The sequence below is a fragment of the Myxocyprinus asiaticus genome, chromosome 36 (genome assembly GCF_019703515.2).
Source record: "Myxocyprinus asiaticus isolate MX2 ecotype Aquarium Trade chromosome 36, UBuf_Myxa_2, whole genome shotgun sequence".
Taxonomy (NCBI): Eukaryota; Metazoa; Chordata; class Actinopteri; order Cypriniformes; family Catostomidae; genus Myxocyprinus; species Myxocyprinus asiaticus.
In genome coordinates, this window is record NC_059379.1 from 24,582,438 (window position 1) to 24,593,690 (window position 11,253).

At 35.9% G+C, this 11,253-nt stretch overlaps 1 protein-coding gene across 4 annotated transcripts in view; it reads left to right on the forward strand.

The window, feature by feature from the left end:
- The window catches only part of stambpl1 (STAM binding protein-like 1), a 39,506-nt gene that overhangs the window by 13,041 nt on the left and 15,212 nt on the right, over window positions 1-11,253 (forward strand). For 2 of the 4 annotated variants that reach the window (XM_051674634.1, XM_051674635.1), the window contains exons 6-12: window positions 2,155-2,250; window positions 2,688-2,997; window positions 3,810-3,934; window positions 6,091-6,228; window positions 6,857-6,969; window positions 8,086-8,185; window positions 8,306-8,358. In XM_051674634.1, the coding sequence (XP_051530594.1) occupies window positions 2,155-2,250; window positions 2,688-2,997; window positions 3,810-3,934; window positions 6,091-6,228; window positions 6,857-6,969; window positions 8,086-8,185; window positions 8,306-8,358 (935 nt within the window). Of the gene's footprint in view, window positions 1-2,154; window positions 2,251-2,687; window positions 2,998-3,809; window positions 3,935-6,090; window positions 6,229-6,856; window positions 6,970-8,085; window positions 8,186-8,305; window positions 10,843-11,253 lie in introns of those variants that run through there. The other 2 variants (XM_051674636.1, XM_051674637.1) reach the window with 2 other exon arrangements.

Sequence of the window (11,253 nt, forward strand, 5' to 3'; positions counted from 1 at the left end):
ATTTTGCCGTTGCACAGCCTTTCCATCAAACTAAATAGAGAAGTTAAATCACACCCCATTATTTCACATTTACACTCAGTATGGACAAAAGTGTCCAGAGTGTTTAATTCAGATATTTATCTAAATGTTGCCTCGAGCCTATGGCTAAACACCAAACTATGCATTAATAAGTCCCCTTTTTGTTGGTCAGAGTGGATTGCGGGGGGGGGGGGGTTAATTCACTCGGTGATCTTTACGAGAGCGGTGTGATGAGATCCTTTGAAAATCTGGTTCAGTATTTTGGGATCCCAAGATCTCAGTTTTTTAGGTATCTTCAGTTACGCCATTTGCTCTGTACTATTTTTGGGAGTAGCATACACCCCCCTAAAGCAGCAGATACTCTAGGAGTGGTGATTTCTGCTTTTGGAAAGGGTCTTGAGGCATCAGTGTATTACTCCTTATTAATTCAGAGTCTGGGGGACGGAGTCTCAACCACTCTCGAGATTATGGGAAAAAGATTTACACCTGGAATTGGAGGAGAGAGAATGGGCTAGGATTTTAAAAAACATAAAAACTGCATCGAGAGATGCAAGGGTGCGCCTTATACAATTCAAGATTTTACATCGGTTCTATTGGACCCCCTCTAAATTGTATAGGCTTGGTTCAAAGACACACCCACCTGCTGGCGATGCCAGTCAGAGGAAGGAGACATGGCCCATGTTTTTTGGTGGTGCGCTAAGATTCAGGAATTTTGGTTGAAGGTACAGAGTGTTCTGTGTGACGTGTTGGGCATTCGGATTTAGTTTTGCCCCAGACTCTGTGTTTTGGGTGATGGGGCGGTCATCGACGTAGGTGATAAATACATAAATAACTGGATCCTCACTAGTGCGATGGGCAGGCAGATTGTTTTAAGGGGTTGGAAGTCGGTGGGAGCACCCTCAATTCGGGAATGGTGCAAAGAGATGGGAAGGGTGGCAGCCTTCGAAGAGGTATCATGTAGAAGGCTGGGGATATGGGATTTTTTTTATTGGGAAATGGGGTAGATATTTGATGTTTTTGGGGGGCTCTCGCAGTGAGTCTGTGGAGAGAAAGGTATAGTTTAGAGTTGTATGTTTATTATAGGTGTATGTGTATGTATGTGTGTATATATATATATATGTGTGTGTGTGTGTGTGTGTGTGTGTGTGTATATATATATATATATATATATATATATATATATATATATATATATATATATATATATATATATATATTTATTATTTTATTCTCTGTAAATGTGTGTACTTATGTAAGACCACTGGGATGTTCGTTTGGGGTGGGGTTCTTGATCGGGGAGGGGAAGTAGTAGGTGTTAATATCGATTCACTGTATATATGTTTTGTTTTTCTTTCTTTTGAAAATTAATAAAATGTTAATCACAAAAAAAAAAAAAAATAGTCACTGTTTCAAAAGTATAGCCACAAGACGTAAACAATGTGCACAATTTTAGTGTGTAAAATCACTTACTAACCTTTTCTGTGTAAAATTATATCAAATTTTAACTTTGTTGCCATGGTGACGTAACAGCGTAAACCCTAAAATGACTAAAATTATTTAAACAACTTATTAGCTCAAATTATACACAAGTTTTAACAGAATAATTAATGTAGGTGCTTTTATAAAATTTTAAGCTTCAGGTTTCTCCTTTAAACCCTACAAAAAATTGGCCCCATTTATTTACTTTCATTAAAATCTAACTTTAACCTTGATTTTTGCTTCTTTAAAAAAGAAGAAAAAAAAAAGGAGGGATGAGTTGAATAATTTTTTTGTGGTAATCAACATTATGCCATAAATGCTTCCAGTTGAGCTTTACTGGTATTGATTCCAGAATGTTCCTTTAAGATTTATGACATTCTCATTTCTTATGTCATCAAGGATATTTATTTGAATATATTTGTCATATTTTGTGCTTGGTCATCTTTGTTCACTTGACACAATAAAAACATTTAACCTAATAATTCTATTTGCTGAGTTTCCCCGAACGCAAAATATTAAAAAGTGTCTTTATTCCCAGCTACATTCAAAAATCATTTAATTCCCCCTGAGAGCTTGAGCTAGCTTGTATCGATCTGGTACTCACTGTCTGTAACACAACCCCTAATGTTTGCCTCATTATCCATTCATTATGTCCAGAAATTACAGGAAGTAGCTTTTCCGCGAAAGGATCAGTTGAAGAGACTTCTCCATGAGAAATACAGCAAGGAACACAGTGATTATCTGAAGAGTCAGGTAAGAAATAGCAGTAGTAAAACTGCTCAGTCATATCAAAATCCTGTATTAAAGACAACTTTTTGTAGTTCTAAAGCTCATTTAGGGTTCCCACAGTCATGGAAAACCTGGAAATATCAGGAATTTTAATGTAAAATTAATGGAAAGTAATCAAATCTTAAAAAGTAATGGATTTTTCAGTAGTGAATATAAATGATGCTATAGTTATGTTCAGCTCTAAAATGTTAAATGTTAGAGAAATTGCTTTTAAGAGCAATCTTTATTAAAAGTTTTTTTTTTTTAATTATTACCACATTTAGTAATCAGGAATGAATGGAAAATTGATGGGAATGCATTGGCCAAGAACTGTGAGAACACTGCTCATTATGTTCGGATAATCTTAGAACACAAGAGTGAATTTCATAGTAATGTGTCATTTTGTGTGAATACTTGTGCAGAGCCAAGCCATGTCTGTTGAGATGTGTGGTGAACGACTGCAGAAGATGTCTCTATTGGAGGAGGAAAGGCTGCGTGTGGCGCAGCTCAGGAAGATGCAGATCGAGTCCGAGCAGTTCCGCTACTTTGAGGACCAACTGCGTAGACAGGAGCTGGCCAGTCGCAGGGAAGAAGCTGTCCCCAAAGTGCCTGAACAAACCGACGGGTCCTGCTTGTCCCAGACCCCAAAGAACCATGTACGCCTTGACCCCAATCGTAATAAATCAGTGGTCCCTGTACCTAAACCAGCAGCCACTTTAGCAGCTGTACAAAGTGAGTGCCCTAACCTAGCTGTTCATTCATATTCATGTTGTTAGTGATCTGTATTTTTATCAGGTGTTTAATTGGACTGGAATGATCCAGATATACATGTTTCTAATATACATCCACTGATATACAGTAACAATTTTGCTTGGTTAATTAAAAGTTGTATATGCAGAAGGGTTTTGACACCAGGACCACTCGCATCCAAAACAAGAATCATACCACTGGACCAACACTTACCATATGTAGGCTTTAGTTATATTTGAATATTTATTCATATACTGTATATATCAGTGTATTTTCAAGCAAATATATGTATATAGTGGTTGGCTGAAATGGTTTTAATAATGGCCGATGCTGATACAATATCTACAGTGTAGGGTAGCCGCTGACTGATATAATGCCGTTATATAATACAATTAAATGATGGTAAATTAGACTTAATATTTATAAAAATATTTGAATACAGAAAATGTTATTATTAGAACATTATTAAAATTTTAAAGTATGTTAACAAGGCTGTCAATAGATTTTGAAGTTTGACCAAAGACTAATTATAACTTCTGGTAATCGGGCCAACTGGATATGGTTATTGGCTGATGCTGATCTCAAAATGGCCAGCTATCATTTGATTTATTAGTCTTTCACTATATGAAACATTTACATAAAGGTGATAACACAGGTCATTGTTTTGAGGGGATGCAGTGGTCATGTCATATCTTTCATATGGGGCACCATAATCAGCACCGTATTTTAGAGTTCCCCCACCTCCAAAATCCTGATTATTAACAGTACTACAATATGTGGCTGTCTGTTTGTAGATCAGCGTGTGGAAGGCTTGAGGCGGGTTTTAATCCCACGAGACCTGACTTACAGGTTCCTGCTGCTGGCTGACAGTAACACAGCCAGAGGAATTGAGACGTGTGGAGTTCTCTGTGGAAAGCTGGTAAGCCTTCAGCCAGAGCAAACCTCCTCTCTGTTGGTGTGAGTGAGAAAGTGTTCAAGCCCTTTTTTCCAGCACTGACTAAAGACTAATGACCTGATTTTATCAAGTTGTCTGATCCTTTCCTGGAAGTGAGTGTGAATATGGGTTCTGGATTGTTTAAAGGTCTATTGTTATTATTCTTTAGCCATTTATATGCATCCCAACCCTTTCTCACTAACTGTAAAATTAGGTGAGTGTAGGTGTTGCACAATCATAAGTACAAGATGTGAACTTTGAAGAGAACTTCCTCATACTTTCACCACACACAGACAAGTAACAATATTCAGTATTCATGAACACCCACAAGGCCTTTTGTACATAGCTTTCGCAAGTGACACTTATTACAATGCATTGTAAACCTATGTAGCAACAAAATTTTTTGCAATATATGCTTTTAAGAAGCAACATTAATTGAGGTAACTACTTCCCTATTGTTTTTTTTTTTTTTTTTTTTTTTTTTTATGGGGGTCATTTACTATATGTATACATCAGCCTGACATATTTTTACAAATCTTTTGGCCTTGATACAAGTTACAAACACCATGACAAGGCACGCATACAGCAATTTGTATTTACAGTTAGTATACAAATCTGATAGAATGCACACAATTTAAGCTGTTTATAGTTACACTTAGGGGTTTGGCACATTTTGGTTTACTTATTTCTCTCAGAGACCATGCATGCCATACGCCAAGTCAGTCTTACAGTATCTTAAATTAGACACTTTGGGCTTTTCAGAAATACCTAATGTTTTGGGGTTTGGCCACGACAACTTTTTTTGTTTTTTTATCTTTTTTATTCATATAAATACACATCTCTGTAGAGGAGGTCAATACTGGTGCTTTCACACAATGCAGGTGAAAAAGGTAAAACAATAAAATAACCATGTTTTCTATAAAAATATTAGATATTCCTATGAAATGAGATTGCTGTTCCAGAGTTAAATGCAGGCACTACTAATTCTTACAGGAGTGAAAAAAAAAAAAAAAACAGAAACATGCACATCATTTATATATATATATATATATATATATATATATATATATATTTTACATTTTCTTTAAGACAGTGTTGCTGGCTATGTATTATAGAAGAAAATCTGCTCAAAACTTAAAACGAGTGTTTTGAATGGAAAAAACATTCCTTTACTTTCATAGTCACTGGGTCCTAATATCCTCTGCAGAGGACATCAAATAAAATAGGAATACTTTTTTTTTTTTTCACACAAAATATGTATTTATACACATAAACATATATGTGATATGTATCTTGTTCCCTCAGACACTATATTGATATAAAAAAAAAAAAATGAAATTTCAAAACATTTTTTTGCTGGGTCTCAGGTGGATAAACCAGCTACCCTCTGGGTTTCAGTTTGTTCATTTTGAAGACAATTATACGTATAAATAAAATAATGTTTGGCAGTTGGATTCTTCCCTGTGAATGTTTGTGGTCTTTTTTCGCACAATGCGTAACCTCCTTTTCATAGCACTGTGAAAGTGCAGACTGCTGAAGGCCAACCCCCAAAGTGAAAATAATCTATTTGATTGGTCTGATTTTCTGTCGCTCTGCTTATACAATTAATTTACAGAACACTTCAGAATATCCTGTGAAGGGTACTAACACACGATAGTAAGCAGTTTTGATTGGCTACCATGGACCAATTACACTCTCCATCAGACAAACTTTTGAGTTAATCTGCTGTACTTAAGTCATTTATTAAACGCATGTATTCTTGTTTTTTAAAAGGGGGAAGAACGTTTAATAATTTTAACTTATCCACCACCATTTTTGTCACCCCAACTTTGAAGGGTTTTAACGGACTGACTGCACGCCACTAGTTCCAAGAAAATTAAGTACCATTTGGATGTAAATGTGGTCCTCATGTAAATTAGATTTCATGATAATCAAGTTTGTAATAGAGCCACAGCTTTAAGCAGCAGAAATGATGTCAGGATGAAAGCTCAACTCGAGCTTTCCATTTTCATTCACATTTAGCAGATTATTTTTTTCCGAAGTGACTTATAAATGAGTAATGCGATTGATCCTAATAGAGGGACAGTGCCCATCTGATATATTGTTAATAGATAAACTGAAATCTGTGTTTATCCCTACAGGCGCACAACGAGTTTGTGCTCACCCACGTGATCATTCCCAAGCAATCCGCCGGCCCTGATTACTGTGACATGGAGAATGTGGAAGAGCTGTTCAGTTACCAGGACCATCATAATCTTCTGACCTTGGGCTGGATCCATGTGGGTCTCTCTTTTTAAAATGTGTTGTCCTTGCCTGGAAGGTCATGGAAATGTTCATTGTGAATATACACTATCGACTAGACGTTCTTCTTGTATAGAGTAAATCTTCTTCAGATGCCATAGTCTTGTGCAATTTGAGAGCGAATCGTTCTTTCGAGTCCGTCTTATCAATATATTAACCGATTCAGAGTCTGAATTAATCATTAGCGAATTTATTAGTGGTTTTGAATGGAATTTGATATGGAAATTCATTACTCAAGAGTTGGAACACTATTTCCCACTTTCCTTGCTGTCTCTCGCATATTTTTTTAATCTTTATGCAACTTAAATAAAATTAGTGCTATGTACTCCATCTTTTGTATGTGAAATGCCTGATCTGATCCCTTCTAGTAGGCTAATGATATACTGTATATGGAAGTACTAATCCTAATGCAATTGTATTCATCCTTTTATTTGCATAATCAAATATTATGAGGCACATAGGACCTAAGGATCACCATGGAAATTCAGTTCAATAATTAATTGAGCAGTTGTTCTCTCATGGTGAACTACTTGGTGACTGATGAAGCGGCTATGAAAAGACCTTAAAAAATGTATTAATTTGAATATATGCTTATTTGTCCCACAGACGCACCCAACACAGACGGCCTTCCTCTCCAGCGTGGATCTTCACACACACAGCTCTTACCAACTCATGCTTCCAGAGGCCATCGCTATTGTTTGTTCACCTAAACATAATGAGTGAGTATGACACTCACAGTACTCCCACACCCTCCACTGTGCTCATACAACCAAGGCTTTTTTCATTCAAAACCTCTAAAGCTCTACAGCAAATCAATGCAGATTAATTTACTTTATTACCAATAGAGGTTTATCGTTTAACAGTAGATGCATTATGAAGCATTTTCAACACTCATTAATGAGCATTTACAAATTCAACACATGACTGTGATGACAGATTCATCAGGTTATGAATCAAGTGCATAAAGTATCAAGTGCATATTCATTTATAACTCCAGTAAAATTGTTACATGGCATGTTCTCATCATCTCATCAAAGTGGTCACCACACTAACAAAAAGTACCAAAAAGAGTTTTTTTTGGATGTTGATGAAATCTAGAGACCAGGTGGTAAATTTTTGCAGTTGTTGTTATTATGACATATATATTTGGTTCACAGGACAATGCCCACGTTCCTGGATGTCCAGAATCTATTCATGCTACTCACGTAAATTCTATACAATTTTGAACGCAGCTAATGCGATGTGAACAAAATTGCTGAACTCAAACAAACACTTGTTTCACAGAATATTTACTCAATTGACTGAAATTAAATTAAATGAAGAATGGGTTAGGGTTACGGTTAGGGTTAGAGTTAGGGTTAGATTTCTTCTTAAAATCTTCAGATGTGTTCTGCTGAGGAAAGAAAGTCATACACATCTGGGGTGGCATGTGGGTGAGTAAATGATGAGAGAATTTAAATTTTTGGGCGAACTATCCCCTTAATTGTCTAAGCCCACACAATTATATGCCAATTATCAATAAAATTGGCCCAATTAATCAGTCTTGATGATATATACTGTATTTATCGATATATCTATCACTAAAAAGTACCATAGTATTATTACCATGTTTTTTTAAACACGGTGCCATAGCAATACCATGTTTTTTGGTTTATGGTTTTCTATGTAGTACCTTTACCTGGTAAATGCCATGGTACATGAATTGTGGTATTCATTTAGTACCGTGGTATGTATCAAAGAACCATTACTGTACCATGTAAAGGTGGGTCAGCTTAGTAAGAAAATATGAGAAAAACAATGACATTTTCTAAATGTGTGTTGTTTTGCTGCTTTAGCACAGGAGTGTTTCGACTCACCAGTGCTGGAATGGGAGAAGTGGCTGGTTGCAGATTGAAAGGTTTTCACCCTCACTCTAAAGACCCTCCTCTGTTCACTGTAAGAGCACCCTGTTGCAGCTGGGAAGATGAAATGAGCAGCTATATGCCATCTGTTTTGTGTTAACATCAAATGTGAAACCTGTTTAGAGAAGTGAGAAATTGCTATTTCTATTTGCAGATTTGCAAGCACATCGTGGTGAAGGACACAAAAACGACAGTGCTGGACCTCAGGTAACAGAGGAAGAGGAGAGATACTGCAGTGTCAAAGAACCATTGAGAATATCTATTTATATCTTTGTTTACTTGAAGGCTTTTTTAATTTATTTATTTTACAAAAAGGTTCTGTGAAATGGAATCCCTCCGCTGAACAGTTTGCTGTGAGCAGGTTTAGTGAAGCTGTTGAGATGCTCCAATGGAATTTTGTGCTTTCTATGTCATAATAATCTTTGTGTTTGTGGCCAGGTGGTTTTCAGATTTTTCTGTCAGATTGTGTCTAATGATCTGACTGTTTTTTTGGGTTCCGTGTCCTCAAGGTGGCATCATTTAGCAAGGAATGCGAGGCTGCTACAATGTGACTTGTTTTCAGGACTTTTTAAGAGGAAGTTGTGTGTGTGTGTGTGTGTGTGTGATTTGCCTTTGATATCGGTTAATGTCACTTGCAGTTCACACTGTAACATGATAAACACTAAAAAGGTGAGGAATTTCTTTTTATATCTAACTGCATTTTTTTAGTTTTGTGTATGCTGCCAGTAAAACAAAACTTAGTGAGAAATTTCTAGGCCTTACTACTTTAAATTATAGACATACATGAGGAGATTTGTATTGGTTGAAAGCATTTAATGGTTGATGTTTATACTGAGCTACATCAACCTTTAAAGTGGTGCAACACATAGAACTCAGAATCTGGCTTTCAATGAAAATTCAAACTATTTCCGGCTTAAAAGATTTCTGTTGTTTCAAGCAATATATTTGTGATGGCCATTGGACTGACTTTCTCAGTGTCACTTAAAAAGTACAAACAAGTAGAAAAATGTTCCCCAGTAAAGGGGATCTCTTAGCCCAAAACCAAAGCTCCCACAGCAGAATAAGCAAAGAAACCATGAGGCATTACCAGAGGGGCTTTTGCCATCAGGGCCTTGACTGAACTAATCTCAGGGTACCATTCCCTCATTATTACAACTAGACATGGTTTATTGTCTCCACTACTTTTTTGGTTTGAGAAGAAAGTTGAAGTTCATTTTTCTCACCAGCAGAAGATAAAAGGAGATGAAATCTGAGCTACAGTGGTCCCAGAAAACATTTGGACACTTAAAAATGCATGGATGTTTTTGCATTATATAACCAAATATCAAACCATTGGAATTTATTTGAAAGATGTATAGGAGAAACATGCTTTTCAAGCCAAACATTTCAGCAAAACAAAGACATTTGTTGGGCTTCGAATTATAAAGCAATAGATACATTGTTCAAAGTTATGGGGGAAAAAAGTATTAGAGAATGGTCTGGTTGTCCAATTTTGTAGAACATGTCAAAAGTTAATTTGATGAACTATACCATTGAAAAAAAGTCTAACATTATTTGCAGATGCCACTTGGGTATATACAATATATTGTGTTCAGCAGGGACTAAAAACGAAACGTTTTTCTTTTCTGATCGTTCTGAGTAGAAACAGTATTTTTCCATTCCGGTTCCGATATTCCGCAGCCTCCTTTCCAACTGGTAACCAGTTAGTTAAAATGACAGTACTCTGTGCTAAGGGTGGGTGATATACCAGTTGCAGTGTTTCCAGATCTCACAAGAGAAACAAGGCAACTTTTTTGGAAAAACGAGCTCAAAATAAAGGATTCCCTTACCTACAATAAGCAAAAATGAGCGATTTAAATGTTTTCCCATGTGGGGGAATTTTCACAATAGAAATCATAAACATAATATATAGTAGCCTATATGAAGTAACATCTTTTCAATAAATTTGTTCATTATATTAAATATTTTCCTAAAAATATTTCAAACATTTCAAATATTCATTTGGCCACCTAAAATCAGTTAATGGCCTAAATCTTTTTGTACTAAGATTCACCTTCTGTGAATAATTGTATTTTTTTTTTTTTTTTACATTGTTTTTTAAACTAGCAGTGCCCTTCAGAATCAAAGCACATGCTTCTAATAAAAATAGAGAAGCCTTATTTTTTTGGGCAACAGGAAGTGATAGAATTCAGAAAATTTACTGTGTCATGAAAAATGTACATATTTATCATTTACAAGTAACAAAATTAACCGGTTACTAACTGGATACCAGCATTAAAAATAACGTTTTCACTCAGAAACAACTGAATGGGATTTTGTTCCCGTTTTCGGTTACATTCTGCCCCAAAAATGTGTTTTTTGTTTTCGTTCCTTGAACCGTTTTTAGTCCCTGGTGTTCAGACATTTATAAGTGCGACTTGAGTGTCCAAATACATTTTGGGTCCACTGTATGAGCTCGTCCGTGCAGTTTAGTGTGTGTTTAATATACCATGCGTTTCTTGTACAATGTGGCATTGGAATGTTTCATCACCAGTGTGTGTGGCTTTGTGCCAGTGGTCCCACTGAAAAGTGCTGTGCTGCTGTGGCTCTTTGTGCACTGTGTACAAAGAGGCTTATATGACTGTACAAGCACCATTCCTTCCCTCATCCCATTTGGTAATAAAAGCAAAAAAGACCTCTGCTATGAAACAGCATGACACTGTTGTTCTTGATTTTAAAAAAAAAAATCTGCATTTGGTGTGGGGTGAGCCACGTCATCGTCTAGTAATTTCCCAGCAAACATATGCAAGCTGTGTAGTATGATGAAATGTGGAGCAACGTGTGGATGATTCATTAATGATCACTTTTTTTTTTTTTTTATATTTAATCTAATGTGCATTGAATTATTTTAATTTCAGGGTTTTCCACTGTGTAATTGTATGGTCATGAGTGTTTATGGTTATGATTCAGGGTGATAGTATATAGAAAAATTTATTGAAATTGTAGAATAGAAACAGTGTTAACTTTTGAATCTCTGATATATTTATTTGTAGATTTACACTTAAATAAATGATGCAAACAATGGTTAAAAGTATAAACTAACCTAGTAGCTGCACTCTAAAA